Source organism: Erigeron canadensis, chromosome 1 (assembly GCF_010389155.1).
Source record: "Erigeron canadensis isolate Cc75 chromosome 1, C_canadensis_v1, whole genome shotgun sequence".
NCBI lineage: Eukaryota > Viridiplantae > Streptophyta > Magnoliopsida > Asterales > Asteraceae > Erigeron > Erigeron canadensis.
This window is the reverse complement of record NC_057761.1, coordinates 21,735,180-21,759,190: the sequence shown is the minus strand read 5'-3', so window position 1 is coordinate 21,759,190 and position 24,011 is coordinate 21,735,180. Positions and strand designations below refer to the sequence as shown.

Below are 24,011 nucleotides of genomic sequence, written 5' to 3'. Positions count from 1 at the left end.
GATCGGAATAACCAAGTCCTGGACAAAATTAAAGTGAAAAAAAATAAGAATGATTATTGATGTTAGTTATCATTATTGATCTTATATGTAAAAAAAATCTGAAATCCCTACGAAAAAAATCAAGATTTCATTCGGCAACAACAATATCGTCATTGAAGTCGTCACCAGATGTTTGGCGGGAAAATTTAGCTTTGGCAGGAAGTAAATAAAATTAAAATTTAATAAAAAAACATTTGGCGACAAAATAGTAGTCACCAAATGTTTGGTGGGAAAATTTAGCTTTGGCGGGAAATGAATAAAATTAAAAAGAAATTTAAAATACTTTTGATGACAACTTTAGCGATGACATTGTCGTCGCCAAACAAATTTTTGACTTTTGACTAGTGTTTTGTCATTTAGTGGACTTTTGACGACGAAAACTTTGTTGCAGCAAAAGTCTTGTCGCCAAAAGCCAAAATTTTCATAGTGTGTATCCATTGATTAGTTTGATTTATATGCTTTATTGTTAACTTATATATAATTAAGTTGATTAGTTTAATTTACATGTTGTATGCATCCCACTTGGTTGTGTCGATCACATACTCTCTTGTCCAAGAACCTACATCTTCATCTTATATCTATATCCATGAGCCTATAACCCCATGCTCTTTCATTTTCAATACATTATAATTTGTGTCTGTTGTGAAACTATCAAAAATTGATAAGCACTTTCCAAGGATAATCAAAGTCACATGGTCAAATGCATTGGCCTGAATCTTCTTCAGGTGGTCAGGATGGAGCGGTAATGTTCCCAAACTGGTGACTCTCAAAATTAGTCTTTTATATCTACTTGTAGTCAAATATGATGTCTTATATTGTACTCAAAACATCACTTATGATCCGCTCGTTCAACCAACCAACTTAACGAGATTTTAATAAACTTGGTACCAGGCGGGATTTGGTACCGAAGTCCCGGTCCCGTACCGATTTAGTACTAATCCGGTACCGATTTATATGGGACCGCGATCGGTACCCATATTTGGTAAATTTCGGGATTGGTACCGTCAGTATCGGGACCCATACGGGACAGTCTAAAGGATGAGTAGAAGCACAGAGGAATAGGATTGTTGAGTTTGCATAGGAAATAAGAAAAAAAAGAAGTACAACAAAAGATATAATGACAACAAAGAATGCAAAACTAATAGAAAGAGGCAAACCAAAAGTTGTGTATAGACAAAAGGAAAAGCAGAGTACAAAAATGAATAATAAGACAAATTAAGCATTTCATAAAACTGGTAATGGTGAAACAAGTACATCTAATAAATTTACTGTGTTAAATGAGAAAAATGAGATTGAGCCCAAATGAGGAAATGAACTAATGATGATAAGCTTGTACTTGATTGGTTTATAATAAAAGAGAAAACAATCTTCCAAGAAGGAAACTCTGAAATAGTGAGCTAATATGCATAAATCTTTTATGAATACAGAGCTCAAACAAAATGAAGTAATTTAATCTTTCATGAAAATCGTCGTTCTTGTTAAAAGTTATGAAACAACGTATCATGAAATTATTAGCTAAGTAGTTTTTATACATACACGCAGACACACACATATATACGATGTGTTATATTATTTTGGTAAGATGAATTGGGAATCCATTAACCAATCTAGCCGATGGGAAGAAAGACATGTTATCCTCCTTAACTTGCCTCCACCTGAAACATGTAGATTTCCTATTAGATTCTTATATACACATATATATCTATACACACAATACTATTATATGTGCATATATACATCTATATATGTGAAAACATGTCACTACAAGAAAAAACGCTTTAAGAGGTTTTTTTCGTGACGACAAAATGTTGTCGCTGGATAGTTGCAAATGCCAACACAAAACTGCTTTTTGACTTCGAAAGTCAGATTAACTTATGACGACAACATGCGCCATTACAAAATCCTCTTTTTCTTGTACTGTCTATGTGGTGCACATACTAACTAAGATCAAAGCTTGGGAAATGAAAAGACACCTGTAACAAGTCACAAAGTAATGCAAAAAAAACGCAATTTGCAGGCGAGCCAACTCTGCACCAGGACACAGGCGAGCTCCTCCTCCGAAAGGAGAGTAAAATGGACTAGTTCTCCAACTTCTCTTCTCCTTTAATCAATCCACATTATTACATTTCTTAGCTTTATATAAAAAAAACACATATACGGAAAAGGTATACAGAATGAAATACATATAATTACTAACATGGTTTCCAGGATCCATCCATCTAAAAGGATTGAAGGTAGTTGCTCCTTCATAGATATTCGGGTCTTGATGAACTGCTGAGATAAATGGAACCACGAAGCTACCTTTTGGGATGACGTAATCTGAAATGTTATATTTCAAGTAAAATTTATACAAATTTATTAACCAAGTATACCGAATTAACAAGAACTAACAATAAACTGATACGAGTTTGATCAATTGTATGTGGTATATAACATGGGCCAGGTTTTATGTTTTATAATGTAAATCTAATGAAGTTAACAAACCAAAAAACGTACCCTGATATTCTACATTTTCTTTTGCTTCCCTCATTAGCCAAATCGCAATACCACCTAATCGAAGAGTTTCATCTATTACCTGCCTCAAGTTGCCACAAAAGTTCTCAAGAAATTGAACTTCTAGTTTTAGTTGTATGTATGTAACCATAAATTATAAAGTAATGTATATGCAATAGGGAAAAGTTAAATTAGGTACTCTTTATTTTAGGGACCATTAGAGACACTTCTCAATCATTCATTTTTCACCATCTCTGACCACCACCACCACCATCACCACCACCATGACCATGACCATCACCATCACCATCACCATCATCTCTGACCACCACCATGATCCTTCGGCGACGGCAACCACCGTCACTACAAATTACACATGTGTAAGTACAACTTACAAATGTGTAAGTTATACAACCACCATCACCACCACCACCATCTTCTACCACCACCATAATCCTCCGGCGACGGCGACCACCGCCACCACGACTTACACATGTGTAAGTTCTAACTTACACATGTGTAAATTAGGGACCATTAATTACATGTCCCTAATTTAACGAGTCCCTAATCTAACCCACCCCATATGCAATATACACATATATACACACACTTTGTGAAAGTATCTAACTGGAGGTTATCATTAAAACAAAGACGGGTGAGAGTGCTTGTTAATTACATGTGTATTAAACTAATCAATGTTCAAAAACATATTATTGATACTGCAGGTTGGTAGTTTCTTTTTGGACTGTATAAAACTTATACATATCATATTCATACAGCTTTGTACATTTCTTTTTAGTGATAAGTTTACCATATAAGTTGAAACAAAGTAGAAAACTCAAATATAGTACTACATTAACACAAGAAGAAAATGAAAGGGATATGAGTATGGAAACTTACATGTTGAGTAAATGACATCGATTTGTAGTCTTCCCAAGTTAACATGTTGATTTCACCACCTAATTCGAGCCTTCTGTTCCTTATGTTTTGGTGCTCCTCCTACATACAAATAAACAATACAAACGCGACACATATAGTACATGGATCAAGGTTTACAATGCTTTACCCAAGTATATGTACAATGATAATACACAATTTTGTATGCTAGATAAGAGTTTACCATACTACTATAGGGATTGTAGAACGGAATAAATTAACACAAATGATAGTAGTAAGTTGATCAGTTATTCAATTATATCAAACAGAATTAGAAGCAAATGACATTATTGTGGATACAAAAAACATGCATTGTATGTGTTAAAGTTTTTTAAGAAAGTATAGTACATGTTAAGAAGAAAACATACCAATATTTTATCACAGGCATCTGAAGAACTAGTCAAGAAATATATGGCGAAAAGCATGGTTTTAGCTGTTGTCTCGTTTCCAGCAAATATGAGGTTGATGATGAAGTCGGAAATTGCATCATCTGGGAGGCATCCCTCCCTCGCAAGTCTCCCGACCAACCCACCATCACCATTATTAGTATCATCACCCTTTCTGGAATCAAATATAATCTTATTGATCTTTCGAATTATATTTTTTCTTGCCTGCGTGCAGAAATAAATACCAATACTTTAACAGATAACTTTATCAAACATGTTTGATGGTTAAGACTTGTATGTATTATTTATGAGGACCACATTATGCATATAGTTCTTCACACTTAGAAGCATGCAACCTTTACGGATATAATCATATTAATATCGTTTTATCAATTTCCATCCCTTCGAAATGTAGTTAGAATAGTCATGTCTATAGTTTTCATTTGTCCCAATTCTGTCCTTTGGCTAACATTTTTTTGGCGAAAGAGAAGTCAATGATCTCCAAGAACAACACTAGGGAAGTAGTCAAAACAGGTCAAAAGACAGATTAATCATTGTTGTTAGATGGTTGTGCGAAACAAAGCTAGCTAAATGCTAATAATGTTGGAAGACTTATAATGTCAAAATCATTAGTCAAAGTCAGATTATGCATAATGGGTCAAAACTATTTAAATAGTTGAGAATAGTTGGGTTAATCTGTATAAGGTTATTCGGGTTTGGACCTTAGGCCAACAAACCTATTGTAAACAAAATAAGGCTTGTATCTCTTAGTCGATAGAAACGTTGCCTCGTGCATTTTGGCTTTGGTTTGGGTGGTAGAACCACGCGAGTGGTAGAGTGAGTGGTGTGTGACCATTGAAGGATTTACCCCCTTCAACGGCTAGTTTTGTTTTTTGTTTTTAATTAAACCCTGCGGGACAGTGGTTTACTGGCTTCGTTTCGGGCCAGGCTGTTTTGAAAGCGGAAGCTAGGAAGGTTGCTAAGCACGAGGCAGCGTGTTTAGAGAATCAGCACGTGTTCATTCCGTTTGCCTTCGACAGATTTGGATCCCTGAGGCGGTTCGTTTTTTACAGCGGGTGCAGAAGGTGGTCCACAAAGACACATAAAGCCCGAGGAACCAAGGATTTGTATTCAGTAGAATAGGTTTTTCAATTCAAAAAAGGATAACGGCGCAACTTGTTGTTTGCTTACCCATTATTCAGATGTAACTTGGTTTTTACTTAATCAGCAATGCATATATTGCTATAATAATAAAAAAAAAAAATTACATTTTTGGTACCTCAAGTTGACAGCTTTTGCACTTTTAGTCTTTAACTAAAAAAATTGCAGCTTTCATACCTGAAGTTTTGTGGTTTTTTCGGTTTTGATACCACGTTCATACGACGTTAATTTTTGTCGTTAACGCCCTCACATGACAAACACGTGATGGGTATTTTAGTCTTTTGACCCCTCTTTTTTTGAGAAAATTACACTTTTGATACCTGAAGTTGTCAATTTTATCACTTTTGGTACCTCAAGTAGACGACATACTTTTATTACACTCTCTAATTTTCATTTCACGCATTAGCATCTATCAAACAACACACACTCAAAAATCAACACACATTGCAATCATCCATATTGATATATCCATGTATACCTATATCTCTATACCATACAAAATCCAATACATAAACATGCGTAAATAAATTCAAATCTCTTACATGAATCATACACCACCAGAAAGGGTTGCCGACTATCCCCCTCCCCACCAGGCACCACGACCTCCACCATAGCTAGAGATTCCAATCTAATCTCGTTTGTAGCAAATATATTCATCTGTAACAGATTCCGTTCAGATCTCGTTTGTAGCAGATTCCGATTAAGTTCCGTTTGTAGCATATTTTGATCGAAGAATAGAGTAACATAAGGTGAGAGGGTTTTCAATAATATGAAGAAAAGAGATCGATGGTGGGTACGTATTCCAGCGACATGAGTTTTTTTCTAGCCATCGATCCACCAATGCATTCAGTTCCTCCATCATCACCCGTAATTACACCAACAACATATAATATTTCAAGAATGGATACACACTATTGGATGTTTTTTTAAGAGCCGTAAAAAAAAATTATGTTTGTTGATTTTTGAGTGTGTTGCTTGATTGATGCTAATATGTGAGATAGAAATTGGAGAGTGTATTAAAAATATGTGTGTCAAAAGTGAAAAAATTGACAACTTGAGGTACCAAAAGTGAAGAAATTGATAACTTGAGGTATCAAAAGTGTAATTTTCTCAAAAAGAGGGAGGCCAAAAGACTAAAATACCCCTCACGTGTTTGTCACGTGAGGGTGTTAACGGCAAAAATTAACGCCGTAGGAACGTGGTACCAAAACTGGAAAAAAAAATACAGAACTTTAGGTATAAAAGCTGCAATTTTTTGAGTTAGAGACTAAAAGTGCAAAAGCTGTCAACTTGAGGTACCAAAAGTGTAATTTTTTCTAAAAAAAATTAACCACTGTTGTATATGTATGTATACATATATGTGGGTGTCACCTGTTGCAGGTGTAAACAAAAGAAGACAACGTGGAACAAAGTTGAAGACTCAATATAGCATTGTTTGATGAAGTTTACATTAAACAACTTGTTAGTTGCATTGTGCAAGGGAAGAGGATAAAATTTATCGACTCAAGAAGGCTCTCTGGGCTTAAAGCAATCTCCAATAGCTGGTTCAGCCTAGAATTCACGAGAAGCTTCTACGAAGCTACTCTTTATGTTAAAGAAAATGGCAGTTGTATACTCATTGAGTTATTGAGTTTGTTTATGTTGATGATTTCTCTGTGACAAATGATGGCATAGTTCAGGAAAGAAATGATGCAAGCTTTTGTAATGACTGACCTTGGACTTATGTCTTACTTTCTCATAATCGAGGTCCATCAAAGCCAAAAAGAAGTATCTATCTATCAAAAGAAGTATGTAGGAGAAATTTTGAAAATATTTGAATAGAGATTGCAAAGCCACCACTACACCAATGGGCCAAAAGCAAAAGCTGAGTAAAGAAACGTTGTTGATAAAGTTGATGTCTTGATGAGGGTCATTATACTTGTAAGCTTAATTGGTTGCTTAATGTATCTTACAACAACAAGACCTGAAATTCTATATGGGGTAAGTCTCTTATCTTTGTTTATAAATTGTCTAAGTGAAGTGCACTTAAAATCTGCAAAAAGGGTACTAAGATTCATTATGAAAACTCTTAAGTCTTGGTTGTGGTGTCAAGTTTAAAAGAAATTAAGACTTTAAGATGGTTGGTTTCTCAGATTGTAATTGGGGTGGATCCACTGATATGAAAAATATTTCAGGCTATTGTTTCACAATAATTTCTGGTATAATCTCATGGAATTCGAAAAAACAAGAAACGGTAGCTCAATAAACTGCAGAAGCATAGTTTATTGCTGCAATTGCAGCAACAAATAAAGTTTTATGGTTAAGAAAAATTCTATCTGATCTTCACCTAGTGCAAAATGAAAGCACTCTGTCGACGAGAAATGAGGTCAAGTGATGTTTACTCTAGCATTACCAATCTTTTGGCGGGTCTATTAACATTTATATGAGTTTCTTTAAAAATCTGAGATTATAGATAACGAAAAGATATTTAATATGAGTTATGCGCGAGTAATTTAGCCTCTCATTTTAGTCAAATAACATGAATGTTTAAAAAGTTGCTTTATGGAGCGAGTGACTTACGTTCATGGCGGTGTGATAAGCAAATCCAGGCAAACTCACAGGAATAGATAGACAACCGTCTACAAAATCTGAGAACAGTTGTGCCATTTCACCGACTTCTGTCTCGCTTGATACCCCTAGCAATTGATTCACCATCAGGTTTATAGCCAACTGAAACCAACACCACACAATATGGACTCATAATGCAATACTCAAAATAGGTAATACCCACATGTAGTAAAATCTACTCACTTTCAATAAGTTTTTTGTTAAGTTTTTGTCGTTACATTTTCAATTCGCCCCAAAAAGAGATTTCAAATTTAATTGTATTTACTGACCTTGACCCATGTTATTTTGAGGTATAATTAGTTTAGAAAATGCTTTAGAAACTTCAAAAATACCCTTTACCCAAGCAAAGCCCAAAGTTTGTAAGTCTGAATTATCTAACCTTTCTGCAGACATCTTGAAGCAAAATGGTCTCATTTTGAGGTAAATTAGTGAAAGTTTGTTTCACAACGAGTTGGATATCGATGAGGAAATGAGACTTAAGGGTGTCAGAACGCATCATATTTGACGCGATTGTGTGAAGCTTCCGGTGTTGATCTCCTTGAGCGGTAATAACACCGTTCACCCCAACCAAATCCTGAAACGACTTCGGATAACTGGATTTGAACAGCTTTCCTTCATTGTTCATCACAAATCTATTGAAAATGGGATCAGCTGATACCACTGCCCTTCTCCCAAATATATTGCATGAAAATATCTTTCCATACCTATCAATTATATCATTTTAGCAACAAAAATGCATGAGAAATTTGTTGATAAGTGAGTATCACAGTTGTTCGATATTTTTATACTGATAATAATCTAATTAAACATAAGTTAACTGATATTTAGATGATCATTGCTTGAATTATGTAAAATGGGCAAAATGGTATGCTTGAAATCTATTAAACAAATTAAATAAGAGTAGATAAATAGCCAAATATTAGTTCCCTCTTAATCAAGTTTATTTCTGTTGTAAACTAATGATTATTCCACCATGACACTATAACAATATTGCTTATTTTATCAACTTGAATCGATTATTTTAATTGAAACGAGAAGAAACGTGTGGAAGTGTCTGATGATCCGGATCCTCTTCCATAGCCTAAGGATGCGGAAAGTAAGATAGAGTTGTCATGTAACAAAATGAGTATCTAATGGAGACTTTGGATTTTCATTTTTATAAATGAAGTGAAATTGGCTTAGTTAATTGTATTTTGGTTATGTTTGACCAATATGATGGGAGTCAGTTGGAACTTGGAAGTTGGAACTGCTAGAAGTTGGGGTTTTTTTTCAACTTTCTATAGAGAAACTTTTATTTTAAAAACTTCTAGAGGTTTGGCAGGAGATATTTAGGGCGTTTACAAACTTAAAAAGTCTCGAGCTTTTGAAAAAAAATCTCCTCTTAAAATGGTAGCCCTGTTTGGATACCTATTTAGATTAAAGGGCTCAGTCTCGAAAAGCTTTCAAAAGCTCCAAAATGTCTTTAAAATAAAAACATATGTAAATAAGGGTTAAAATAGATGCCCCAACTCCTAGCTTCATTTTTAAGCTCAGCTTCAAGTCCTTAAGTACAATCCCGCTTAAAACTTTTGTATCAAACATACCTTGTATCCAAGACTAATTTTTAAAAATAAGCTTATTTGTAAGCTTTAAAACTCTAAAACTTTTCAGCTTTTAAAACGTCTCTTCAAAACCACTTACCAAACATAATTTAATAATTATACTCATAGTTGGTAAAAGTGTAAAACACATAAAAGTTTAAAGCGTGGCATTATGTAAAACTGGTTATATATGTTAAAAATAGTCAAAGAATGAAAGAGTATAATTAAATTTACGTTTTCACCATGAACTAACTAGAACAACACATACATCTTGTCATCTCTCCTCTAAACCAATGAATTTGGATACATGAATTTTGAACTATATTACTATTATGTGATATAAGGAATTTTGTACCAAATAATTGATATCATACAATACAAGTAATTATTGTCTATCTATTGTCTATCTATATTCGTACAGTCTGTTTTAAAAGTTATACTTTGGTGAATGAATAAATGTCTATGGTATACAAATCACCTCCTTTGGAATAAACGCAAGTTTAGGTTCGGGTTAGACATACCTTAGAACTTGTTGTTGAACATAAGTAGTTGGGTTAGAACTTGCAATAGAATTATACCAACGTATGCTATCACCAACTATAGGCCATCCTCTTCCTCCTGGAGGCAATTTACCTTTACTTTTATTCAAAGTTACCGATCTTGCCACATATATAATAAGCACCAACACAAGGATCACAAAGCTCCATAGGACCATTCTTCTTTAGAAGACCCAATGATGGGTGGGTGGGGTGGAAGGTGATATAGTGGTGGCTTATATTTTATGGCGCATTTGTTGGCTTTTAAACAACATATAGACTAGTGATGCATATGTTTAGTTTACTACCCGAATGTTTGAGATATCATTTTCTTTGGCCCTAAAAGACATTAGAGTTGTTTCATTGCATGTTTAGGCGTTTAGCTATTTTTGGGTTTCATTTGATTGGTTGGTATCTTATAAATCGGTATATTTGGATACAATCTTATTAAAGTTTATCTTGATAAGAGCTGATTTGTTACAAAGTTTAAGTGAGACCTTATGTTTAGATGACAATCTTTCTAACTTTATAAAAATTCTCCACCTTTCATTTTTTTCTGTTTTTGAAGTAATTAGAAAAAAGTTAGTTTGAGATTACTGAATTGTCCTTAACGAACCTTCTTTAAAAAGGGTTACGAGAAATTATTCACTTTGCTATTAATAACCGAATTTACACTCTAAACTTTTATCTTACTAATTTATATCCTAAACTCTAATCTTTTATAATATCTCTACTACCACCTTTACATCGACATACATCACTCTACGTCGTCACCACCACCACCATCATACCGAAGTCGTCGCCATCATCACTGCATCATTTGGGTACCATACTAGTTTGTTTTAAGTTATATATAACATAAGCTAATTAAATTTTATAAATATCCTCAAAGTTTTTACTATTAACATATATCATTTTGTATCAATTTCTTTTTTTATAAAAAGTGTATTCATGTAATGTGCGGTGGTTGAGAATTTTTGACGCTTTTTTAAATGTCGATCGATATCAAATTTTAAAAATAAAAATTCACGGTCACCATCAAGTTGAATTATCTAATATTACGGGATATACTGGGGAATATATAAAAACGAACATGATTAGGTAAATATACTTGCATTTAACGTGATAGTAAAGTTATGGCCTTCAAACTTTAAAAATTAGTTCCATATAAAATAAGATTTTAAGGGTAAAATCCTTGATATTAAGAATTTGAATTTTTATATAGAGAGTGTTGTCATCATACATTAATAGTGATAGTCTCATTTTTAATATCCAACTCCAACTACTTTATCAAACATATTTATAAAAAATTAAAATGTGACATTTATATTTTCGAACTGAAAATTAACATTTATATTCTTATTTAAAACTGAAAAACGAACATTAAAATAAAGATTCATATAAACAAAATTGTGTTAGTTGAAAGGCGTTGAGTATCCTCTAGTCCCTTACTAGCTAGCTCCACCTCTATTAAGTCGGTTTTTGGTTTGCATTTGATTTGATTGAGTTTTTAAGGGTTTTGAAAAACCATGCACTATAACAAACATAAATCACTATGTTCCTCGTTAAGAACATGTAAGAAACATTAGTGAATTAAATAGAAATTTGGAAAATTACATGGCCTGTATATGTAATTATATATTCAAGAAATGTAGGAAACCGAAGGGCTTAGGTGTAACTACTAACTATTGTAAAAAGCAAGAGCATATTAAAGCACCAGTTGACCAAAATAGTTTCATATGACCAACTAGAACACAAAACCATACTCTTTTAGTCTTTTTGACCCAAAAGTTAACGTATAATTATTCATGCTATTAAGCTTTTTAGTGAACAAAAGAAAAGAACTAATATATGTAGAAATTGCGCGAAACAAGAAGCTAAAGAATTAAAATTAATGAAAGTTTAAAAAGTATAAAAATGCACGTATCACGTTTTAATCAATCTGTTGGATGATTAACGTAAGCTTCATTGTAGTCATGTGTCATTATGTCCGAAAGTAGGGGAGGACTCTAATTAGAAGTTGTTCAAGCTCAAACTAAATCTAATCTAATCACAGCCCCCCCCCCCCCCCCCCCCCCCCACACACACACACACACACCCACCCACCCACCCACCCAAGAATAACACTATTTTATATCTTAAAAATAAAAATCTTAATAAATAAATAATATAGTATTAGAGGTAAGTTATTTTGAGAACTGATAAAAATAAAAGAAACAAACTGTAAATCGTTAGACGAAACAAAAAACATGGGTAATCTTAAAATTTCGTCATCTTTCATTAGAGAACCAATTCGATATACTTTTGACGACTTTTTAATTTATTTTTTTTTTTGGTACTTACACATGTGTAGGTTGAACAAAAATTATGATTCAGAACGGGCTTCACCCTTAAGGATATTCATAAACCAAAGCTAGTGGGGGTCATAGGTCATTGAGGGTGATAGGTCATAGGGGATGACCAATGATGGGTGATCTACCTAACGAGCTCTGCCCTTAGCCGTTATGGCTCCGCCATGGACTGACGGGCTCCGCCCTTGGCCACCATGGCTCTGCCATGGATTGACAGGCTCCGCCATTAACCTTCATTGTTGTGTGCATATGTTTATTTACTAATTTACATATGAAAACAATGATCCTACACATGTGTAAGTACAAGTACAAGAGGGAAAAAAACAAAAATTAAAAAGTCGTCAAAAGTATATCGAATTGGATCTCTAATAAAAGATGACGAAATTTTAATACTACCCATGCTTTTTGTTTCGTATAACGATTTACGGTTTGTGAGATAAAGCATTTTGAATGATTTTGGAGAGTTTTATTATTTAATTAAAAAGGGAAAAAAAAGAAAAAGAATGTGTGATACAGATTAATTCTTGAGTTCTTTTTTATTTGTGCGTTCTTAAATAACTCTTACTCTGCAGTATTAATAGTTCAAATGAGATTAAATACAAAATTCATTCTAGTGTATCTCGGAAAAATCCGTTTGTAATACCTCTCCATCTCGGTAAAAAAATTTTCCCCTATTTTCCCAATTTCTAGGGTTTATATTTGACCCTTGATTTTGTTTTGTTTTATATTTGCTTGATGCTTTTATCTCTGTTTTTGTTTCGACTTTGTGTTTTTTTGGTTTGATTATTATTATGTTTTTGATTTCGTTGTATACATTTGGATTTACTTTTAGATTTTTGATTTGTTGTTTGGATTTTGATGGTGCGAAAGGCAACGGTGAAGATTTCATGAAGCCATTGGTATTATCCTAACTTTTGAACACATGCTATTTGGGATTTCTGTCAAGGTATGTTCCTAAATTGCAACACTTATAAATTTTCTGTAATGTATAATACTGATGGACTAAAATCCTTCAATATATGTAAACTGTGGTAGCAGACTAGCATCTATAGGTTTATCATACAACAGTGAAATAGACCTACTTAAATTGGTTGGTAAGCTTTACTATTGTTCATTCATGATTTTACAATTAAGTTAATTAAGCTATCAAGTTTTTTTTTTATTTATCTCCTCAACAAAACAATACAAGATGGTATACGTCTTGGATTAACTGCCATTGTAACACCCGTCATTTTAAAAGCCTGGATTTCAAAAAACTTTGTCAAACGGCATTTAAAAAGTAGCGGAAAAAGATCACTTTAAAACTGCTCCATCCGTAACCGGATGGTACCTTTATAAAATGGTGTTACTAACGTGCATCATCAAAACAATATAAATGAAATCCAAGTTATGGCATCAACATAAATGCCATCATGATTACATGTTTATAAATCATAAATGAAAGTAGCCAAGACATAAGGCTAAAAGGAGAAGTCTAAGCATTCAACAAACTATGCTAGTCTTCTTTATTGCATCTACCCATCTCACCGAGCTAATCCTTTCCTAGCTCAAACCTGCTTATCCTGAAGGACACAACATTTTCATAAAAGCATGTGTTAGCTAATAAAATTAGCTAAGTAAGATACACACATTTTGATAAAACGTTCTTCATTTTACATTCATAAAACTTCGTCATATTTTACTTATCAAAATACAACTATATTACATATCATCCACAACAATCATTGATCAACCCATGCTTCCCTTTTTCCCACATTCCAACACATTTCACATCAAATCAACGAGTACATATGTAACACCCCGCTAAAGCGGAATATACGGGATGCACAGACAAGTACAAATGCACACAGTACAAGTTCAACACAGCCATTACGATTAATCAAAGATCAAGAGTACAGTTTCGTTACAAATCATAATTAAGTCTAGAACAAAAGTATAACGTTATTACAGCTTATAATCGAAATTGGATTAGTCAATGTTCATAAGACAGAACAAATGTTTTTCAGAACAGAACTTGAACTGGAATAGCAATAAGGTCTTCGGAGCTCCTGAACTTGAACGCACGAACCGTCACCAAAGGAATGAGCTTAGAACGGAAGACTCTTATGCTAAGATCTAGAACCTAGCCTGAAAAGCATGTAAGTTCAAAGGTCAACTACAAAAGTAGTTGGTGAGATTCACATAAAGTACTTTATAAATATACATAAGTTTGATATGTATAAAAGTCTAGTCAAAAGTCTGTATGCCTGTCAAAAGTACCTTGCTGTAATAACAGTAGATTAGAGTCCGTAATGTACTTAATATGTATGTCTATTATTACTGCTAATCCGCTTGGCCATAACGAGCTATGATAATTCAGAGAACTCATGTAATCAGAAAGTATATAAGTACGAACTAGGTCAGAACCGGTGACCAGAGCATGTGATCAGTACAGGTGATCAATAAGTCTAGGTAATATGCATTCTCCTGTCCTGAGGAGAATGAGGATGGGTCTACCCTAACAGCGCTGTCCATATACCTACGGTCCATTCCCAGAACTGGTGGGAGATGAATTGATAGCAGTAAGTCTTAGGCCTCATACATAAAATAAGTACATAACAATATGTATTCAAGATCCTGCCCATTCAAGATCTAGAACACACATTAAGAAAATAAGTATCATAACATAAATAGTCTGTCCGTACGTAAATAGTCTGTCTGAAAATAGTCTGTCTGTACATAAATAGTCTGTCTGAAAATAGTCTGTCTGTACATAAATAGTCTGTCTGAAAGTAGTCTGACTGTGCATAAATAGTCTATCTGAAAGTAGTCTGACTGTGCATAAATAGTCTGTCTGTCTCAAGATAGTACGTAGTACAGTCAAGAAAATATATATATATATATATAAGTCTGTATATATATATAAGTACAAAATAGTTTTCATGCTTTTCAGTCCCCGATAAAAACTTTAGAACTGTACGAAAGGGGAAATAAGTGAACTCACAGTGATCTGGTACAATATAGAGAACTAGTACAGTGAACAGGTATAAAGATAGATAAGTATATCTATCGAGATCCAATTGCGCTTTGCCGAACTCCTATGCACATAATAACCATATAGAAGTACATATATTAGTCTAAGTGATTATTCAAATCACAAATGTCCTTGATGAACTGATGATTTGGTCCTTTGAACGATTTGACTCAAAATAGTTTTAACTAAACTTTACGTACATGAACTGAACGAAGGTGAGCCTTAAGTCTGTTTGAACTGAAATGAACGAATTTAGACCTTAAATTCGTTTGACTGAACCTTACGAATTTAACCATTAAATTCGCATGAACTAACCCTAAGTGCTTTGAACCGTAGGAACTTAACTGTTATCTTCGCACGAACTGTTAGACGAAGTTGACCCTATTTTCGCATGAACCCCTTAAATGAATTTGTCTTTTATATTCGTATGATCTGAACTGGTACGAAAATGGCCCCTAAATTCGCAAGCACTATTAAGTTCGTTACAAAGGAAAACGAACATTAAGTTCGTTTGGACTCAATATTGAACGAAGTTATTTGTTAAATTCGTATGGTGTGGATCTAAACTTAAGCTAATTTCGTTTTGAACATGATAATCTCGTTTGATGTTGCAGACATACGAACATAAGACTGAACTTAACAAAATTCACGGGTTTTGAAGATTAAGACATGTTACGACCCAAATTTTGATTACAAAACAGTTACTAGACTTATCTAAACATAAACCCATTAATCTTTAACACGTTTTTGACATCAAAACCTACCAATCATCAAGAACACAAGTCTAAAAAGTTTATTTTTAATTTCATCAAAAACATAAGATTTGTTGTTGTTACCTCAAAACCGGTTTCAGAAACACGTTTTGGTGATTACAAGGAAGCTAATGATATCAATGATTTCACCCAAACCAACCAAAAATCAGGAGATGAATTTAGTGTGTGTTTTAAGGTGTGGGGAGTGTGGAGAGAGGTAGGAGATGATGAATAGTAAACTTGTAGGGTTTTACACTTTCTTTTTATACTTACCATAAAAATGAGATTTCACAACTACAAGGACCATTTTGCAATTAATTTAGGCTGAACTCTTTTATGAACTTTTAACATTTACGAACCGAACAAATTATATTATTTCACGTAATCACGAACTCGTCGTACAATATTAATATTTAGATCAATTTGAAGTTCATATAAGCACATCGTGAACATCTAAAGTACGTATAGAACTCATATAAATTAGACTGTCTGGCCGATCTAGTGGCATATGTACGTTCTTAAGAACTTAAATAGAACATTTCTGGGACGGTTGTTACATTCTCCCCCACTTGGAAGATTTCGTCCTCGAAATTAAGAGTCTCGTCGGCCAAAAAGATGAGGGTACTTCTTCTTAATGAAGTCCTCGCGTTCCCAGGTGTCATTATACCCGTGTCTAGCACTCCAACGTACACGAACTAGGGGTACGCGGCTTTGTCTTGTCTGTTTAGCATCTTTGTCTACGATTTCGATAGGCTCTTCGGTGAACTCGAGCCCTTCGTTTATATGAACATCCTTAACAGGAATGATGGTCGGGTCGTCAGCCATGCACTTCTTAAGATTAGATACGTGGAACGTGTCATGAACATTGCCGAGCTCTAACGGTAGTTCCAGCTTGTACGCTACTGGTCCTACCCGTTTAATGATCTTATATGGTCCTATGTACCGAGGCGCCAACTTGCCTCTCTTGCCGAACCGGGCAGTACCTTTCCATGGGGAAACTTTCAAAAGAACTTTGTCACCCACCTCGAACTCAAGAGGTTTACGGCATTTGTCTGCATAGGATTTTTGTCTGTCTTGAGCTGCCTTGAGCTTTTCCTTGATAACAGCTATCTTGTCTATTGTGGTCTGTACAACTGGAAGCTTCATCCAGCTCCTTTCACCGATGTCTAGCCAACACAGTGGTGACCGGCACTTACGACCATATAAGGCCTCGAACGGTGCACACTGAATACTCGTGTGATAGCCGTTATTGTACCAGAACTCGATTAACGGGAGATGTTTTATCCCAACTCCCTTTAAACTCTAATGCACAAGAACGGAGCATGTCTTCCAGAGTCTGAATAGTGCGTTCGCTTTGCCCGTCTAACTGTGGGTGATAAGCGGTGCTCAGATTAAGTCTAGTACCTAATACTTCTTGAAGTGACTGCCAAAAGTCGGACGTGAAGCGCGGATCACGGTCAGATACAATCGATAAAGGAACACCGTACTTAGTTACGATATCGTCTATATAGATCTCAGCAAGTCTCTCCAGTGAGTAGTCATGTCGAATAGGAAGAAAACGGGCTGATTTCGTCAGTCTGTCTACAATAACCCAAATGGAGTTATGGTCGTTCTTCGTACGAGGCAGTTTCATAATGAAGTCCATAGTAATGTCTTCCCACTTCCACACCGGGATTTCCAATTGCTTCAACAATCCAGAAGGTTTCTGATGTTTGATCTTGACTTTAGAACATGTCAGACATCTGCTGACGTACTCAAAGATCTCTCTCTTCATCCCAGGCCACCAATAGTCTAGCTTCAAGTTCTTGTACATTTTATCTACGCCTGGATGAATCGAGTATTTAGAGCGGTGAGCTTCCTGCATGATGATCTCTCGAACACCATTAGCTGCAGGGATCCAAACTCGGTTCTTGAACTTTCTAACTCCATTATCATCAACTTTGAATTCCTGAGCGATGGGTCCTAACCGCTCAGCTTTTATACTGTCTTTCGATCTTAAGCCGAACTCTTGGCCTTTGATCACTAGTTGCCTCAAGTCTGTACGATCTGCCTCCTTAATGGATAAGATTTTGACTCGTTCTTTTCTGCTCAGCGCGTCGGCTACTACATTCGCCTTCCCGGGATGGTACTTGATTTCACAGTCATAATCATTCAGCAATTCCACCCAACGCCTCTGTCTCATGTTCAGCTCTTTCTGGTTGAATACGTGTTGCAAGCTCTCGTGATCGGTAAAGATAGTACACTTGGTTCCGTATAAGTAATGCCTCCAAATCTTCAAAGCGAATACAACTGCTCCAAGTTCTAGGTCGTGGGTGGTATAGTTCTTTTCGTGCACTTTGAGTTGTCTGGATGCGTAGGCGATCACTTTGCCTCTTTGCATCAGTACACAGCCTAGACCTTGATGTGAAGCGTCACAGTACACAAGAAAGTCTTCAGTGCCGTCTGGTAAGGCTAGGACAGGTGCTTTACACAGTTTGTCTTTTAAGGTTTGGAAGGCTTGTTCTTGCTGATCACCCCAAATGAAGTCTCGAGTCTTTTGCGTCAGTTGTGTCAAGAGTAGTGCAATCTTAGAAAAATTTTCGATGAAACGACAATAATAACCAGCTAATCCGAGGAAACTACGAACTTCAGTGGGAGCTATCGGGGCCTCCCACTTCTTGATGTCTTCAACCTTGGCCGGATCGACATGAATGTCTTTTTCGTTTACAACGTGGCCTAAGAACTGTACTTGGCGAAGCCAGAACTCGCACTTAGAAAATTTGGCATACAGCTCTTCCTTTCGAAGGAGCTGAAGAACAGAATGTAAGTGGTGCTCGTGGTCGGTCTTGTTTCGGGAGTACACAAGAATATCGTCTATGAATACGATCACAAATTTGTCTAAGAACGGACGACAGACACGATTCATTAAGTCCATGAAAATAGCGGGAGCATTAGTCAAGCCAAATGGCATTACGAGGAATTCATAATGACCATAGCGAGTACGAAAGGCTGTCTTTGGGACATCACCATCTTGAACACGAATCTGGTGATAGCCCGAACGTAGATCGATCTTAGAAAAGTACGAGGCACCTTGCAATTGATCAAATAGATCGTCTATGCGAGGCAAGGGATATCGGTTCTTGATGGTTAGTTTGTTCAGTTCTCGATAGTCTATGCACATTCTCATTGAGCCATCTTTCTTTTTAACGAACAAGATCAGTGCACCCCAAGGGGATGAACTGGGACGGATAAAGCCTTTGCTCAAGAGTTCTTTTAATTGGTTGAACAATTCTTGCATTTCAGGAGGAGCTAGACGATACGGTGCTTTAGCGACAAGTGCTGCACCAGGAACAAGATCAATATTGAACTCGACTTGTCTCACAGGTGGTACACCTGGTAAGTCGTCAGGAAAGACATCTGGAAAGTCCCGAACAATGGGGATGTCTTGAACTCTAAGTTCTTTAGCACTTTTGTCGATGACATGAGTTAAGTACACGAGGTGGTTTTTCTTGTCTAAGTACTTGCGGAACTTCATGGCTGAGACGATCTTTAGCTCGTTTGTGGAGTTATCGCCTTGTACTATCAGGATCTCGCTGTTCTGGAGTGGTATATGAACTGTTTTCTCATGGAAACAAATAGTCGCGTGGTGTTTGGATAGCCAGTCCATTCCCACGATAATATCAAAACTACTAAGTTCAACAGGAATTAGGTCAATCGTAAAAGTCTTGTCTACTAAAACCAAGGGACAGTCTAGAGCAATTTCGTTAGTACCGTACTGTTGGCCATTAGCGTACTCTACTACATACTTATCATTTAGTCTGCCAGTTTTCATGTCAGTCTTAGCTTTAAAGTCTAATGCAACAAAGCTACGTTCAGCACCGGAGTCAACTAGTGCTGAGGCGTAATGATCGTTCAGAAGGAAAGTACCTGTCACAACCCGTGGGTTCTGACGAGCTTCATGAGCGTTCAGAGCGAAAACTCGAGCGTTAGTAGGGCCCTGTCGGTTTTGCGGGTGCTGGCGGTTCTGGTTCTGTTGTCTCGGTCCGCGTGGATGAGCATCACGCTGAACATGGGCGTTCTGAATCTGATTCTGATTTCTTTGAACTGGTGCAGGAGGTGGTAGAGGAAGTCTGTCATTCCTCATCTGAGGATTTCTGTTCACTGGCGGAGGATTAGCTCTGATCATGTTTGTCGACACGACATTGCAGTACCTAGCCAAGTGCCCAATGCCTTGGCACTTGTAATAAGTGGGACAAGCACCAGTGTGGTGAAGATGGCACTGGGAGCACTTAGGAGCAGTTCCAGAATACCTAGGCGGCTCAGGTACAGTTGTCACAGCATAATTCTTCAAAATTTTCGCCTTCTTACTTGGGGGCTCAACTTTCTTCTCAACAACCTCTTCAGCTTTTCTCTTTCCCTTCTCAACACTCTCCAACACATCCCCGAATCTGATGATGTCCTTGGTCAAAGTCTTAGCCAATACAGTGGCTCTGGACATAGTCTTAGGACCCTTGCTAGTGAGAGCACGACGAACTTCCGGGATCAAACCCCAGATAAAGCGATCAATCTTCTTCTCCTCAGTAGATGCTAGATGTGGTACAAGTTTGGCAAGCTCGTTGAACCTCAAGATATACTTCTCAATCTCCATTCCCTTCATCTTCAAATCCCAAAACTCCTGTTCTAACTCTTGCAACGCATCCTTGGTGCAGAACTCGGCTCTCATCATCTTCTGGAGTTCTTCCCAAGTGTGAGCATATGCCGACTTTCTACCATCAGTAGAAACAACGCCAGTCCACCATGACCTGGCAGCACTGTCAAACTGACTAGTAGCATGTTCCACCATCTTCTCCTCTGCAGTCTCTGTGTGATATAAAGCCTCCTCCATGTTCTCAAACAATATTAACAACTCCAAAGCTCCCTTTTCTCCTGTATAAACTGGGGGTTTGCACTGGGTGAAGGTCCTGAATGAACAACCTCTGCTGCAGGTAACTCTGCTCTCAGTAGCAGCTTTGGTGTTAATCTGACTGGCACCTTCAGAATCACTGTGCACTACTTGGTCCTGCTCGGGTTCTTCCCGAGTCTTCTTGGTGCCTTCAGTCAGCGGGATCTCTAACATCTGAGCAACTTGAGTAGCAATGTTGGGTATCATCGCATTCATGCGGTTGGTGATAAGATCTGCTACATCTTCTAGAGTAAAGTTGATAGTAGCATTAGGTTGAGGCTCAGGCTCAACGACGGTTTCAGCAGTGGGTACAACTTTTGGCTTTCTTCCTCTCTTAGGCGACATTCTTCCTTATGCCCCTAATAAAATAGAAATAAGAACTTGATCACAATTCGTATAAGTCTATAACTCCAAGCACGTGGTACGTATATACAATGATCATTGATAACACATTATATAAATAAGAACAGTCGTCGATCGTACGTCAAGGATCTATAGTCGTATAAGTTCTAAGGCCTATAGATGATGTACTAGTACGTAAGTCTTTCAAGCACGATGAACCAGAAGAGAACAAATGAACATGAACGATATTGAACGAAGTTCCTAATTGAGCTCTAAGAATTGGATGACACCTTCAATAACACACCTTGAGGTCCTAGGTGCTTTTATCTTAGTTATATGTAGTTGATCAGGTTACATATAATTATGATAAGAGTACCTACTACTCAAACCGGTCATCAAAGGATCACCTCAGAGTGGAATCAAGTTATAGCTCAAGTTTTCCTTAGGGAAAAACTCGGTGTTCACTATAACCTGGCTCTGATACCAACTGTAACACCCCGCTAAAGCGGAATAACGGATGCACAGACAAGTACAAATGCACACAGTACAAGTTCAATACAGCCATTACGATTAATCAAAGATCAAGAGTACAATGTCGTTACAAATCATAATTAAGTCTAGAACAAAAGTATAACGTTATTACAGCTTATAATCGAAATTGGATTAGTCAATGTTCATAAGACAGAACAAATGTCTTTCAGAACAGATTTGAACTGGAATAGCAATAAGGTCTTCGGAGCTCCTGAACTTGAACGCACGAACCGTCACCAAAGGAATGGGCTTAGAACGGAAGACTCTTATGCTAAGATCTAGAACCTAGCCTGAAAAGCATGTAAGTTCAAAGGTCAACTACAAAAGTAGTTGGTGAGATTCACATAAAGTACTTTATAAATATACAAAAGTCTGATATGTATAAAAGTCTAGTCAAAAGTCTGTATGCCTGTCAAAAGTACCTTGCTGTAATAACAGTAGATTAGAGTCCGTAATGTACTTAATATGTATGTCTATTATTACTGCTAATCCGCTTGGCCATAACGAGCTATGATAATTCAGAGAACTCATGTAATCAGAAAGTATATAAGTACGAACTAGGTCAGAACCGGTGACCAGAGCATGTGATCAGTACAGGTGATCAATAAGTCTAGGTAATATGCATTCTCCTGTCCTGAGGAGAATGAGGATGGGTCTACCCTAACAGCGCTGTCCATATACCTACGGTCCATTCCCAGAACTGGTGGGAGATGAATTGATAGCAGTAAGTCTTAGGCCTCATACATAAAATAAGTACATAACAATATGTATTCAAGATCCTGCCCATTCAAGATCTAGAACACACATTAAGAAAATAAGTATCATAACATAAATAGTCTGTCCGTACGTAAATAGTCTGTCTGAAAATAGTCTGTCTGTACATAAATAGTCTGTCTGAAAATAGTCTGTCTGTACATAAATAGTCTGTCTGAAAGTAGTCTGACTGTGCATAAATAGTCTATCTGAAAGTAGTCTGACTGTGCATAAATAGTCTGTCTGTCTCAAGATAGTACGTAGTACAGTCAAGAAAATATATATATATATATATAAGTCTGTATATATATATATAAGTACAAAATAGTTTTCATGCTTTTCAGTCCCCGATAAAAAACTTTAGAACTGTACGAAAGGGGAAATAAGTGAACTCACAGTGATCTGGTACAATATAGAGAACTAGTACAGTGAACAGGTATAAAGATAGATAAGTATATCTATCGAGATCCAATTGCGCCTTGCCGAACTCCTATGCACATAATAACCATATAGAAGTACATATATTAGTCTAAGTGATTATTCAAATCACAAATGTCCTTGATGAACTGATGATTTGGTCCTTTGAACGATTTGACTCAAAATAGTTTTAACTAAACTTTACGTACATGAACTGAACGAAGGTGAGCCTTAAGTCTGTTTGAACTGAAATGAACGAATTTAGACCTTAAATTCGTTTGACTGAACCTTACGAATTTAACCATTAATTCGCATGAACTAACCCTAAGTGCTTTGAACCGTAGGAACTTAACTGTTATCTTCGCACGAACTGTTAGACGAAGTTGACCCTATTTTCGCATGAACCCCTTAAACGAATTTGTCTTTTATATTCGTATGATCTGAACTGGTACGAAAATGGCCCCTAAATTCGCAAGCACTATTAAGTTCGTTACAAAGGAAAACGAACATTAAGTTCGTTTGGACTCAATATTGAACGAAGTTATTTGTTAAATTCGTATGGTGTGGATCTAAACTTAAGCTAATTTCGTTTTGAACATGATAATCTCGTTTGATGTTGCAGACATACGAACATAAGACTGAACTTAACAAAATTCACGGGTTTTGAAGATTAAGACATGTTACGACCCAAATTTTGATTACAAAACAGTTACTAGACTTATCTAAACATAAACCCATTAATCTTTAACACGTTTTTGACATCAAAACCTACCAAATCATCAAGAACACAAGTCTAAAAAGTTTATTTTTAATTTCATCAAAAACATAAGATTTGTTGTTGTTACCTCAAAACCGGTTTCAGAAACACGTTTTGGTGATTACAAGGAAGCTAATGATATCAATGATTTCACCCAAACCAACCAAAAATCAGGAGATGAATTTAGTGTGTGTTTTAAGGTGTGGGGAGTGTGTGGAGAGAGGTAGGAGATGATGAATAGTAAACTTGTAGGGTTTTACACTTTCTTTTTATACCTTACCATAAAAATGAGATTTCACAACTACAAGGACCATTTTGCAATTAATTTAGGCTGAACTCTTTTATGAACTTTTAACATTTACGAACCGAACAAATTATATTATTTCACGTAATCACGAACTCGTCGTACAATATTAATATTTAGATCAATTTGAAG

At 36.1% G+C, this 24,011-nt stretch overlaps 1 protein-coding gene across 1 annotated transcript; it reads right to left on the bottom strand.

The window, feature by feature from the left end:
• Positions 1-1,594: 1,594 nt before the first annotated feature.
• On the bottom strand, positions 1,595-9,917 carry LOC122586043 (abietadienol/abietadienal oxidase). Its single transcript, XM_043758155.1, has 9 exons — positions 9,724-9,917; positions 8,002-8,326; positions 7,575-7,724; positions 3,837-4,079; positions 3,433-3,531; positions 2,536-2,614; positions 2,237-2,358; positions 2,013-2,140; positions 1,595-1,694 (listed from the first exon to the last, which is right to left on the bottom strand). Exons 1-9 carry the CDS (start codon positions 9,915-9,917, stop codon positions 1,604-1,606), a joined length of 1,431 nt encoding a protein of 476 aa, XP_043614090.1. The 3' UTR covers positions 1,595-1,603.
• Between the last annotated feature and the right edge of the window lie 14,094 nt (positions 9,918-24,011).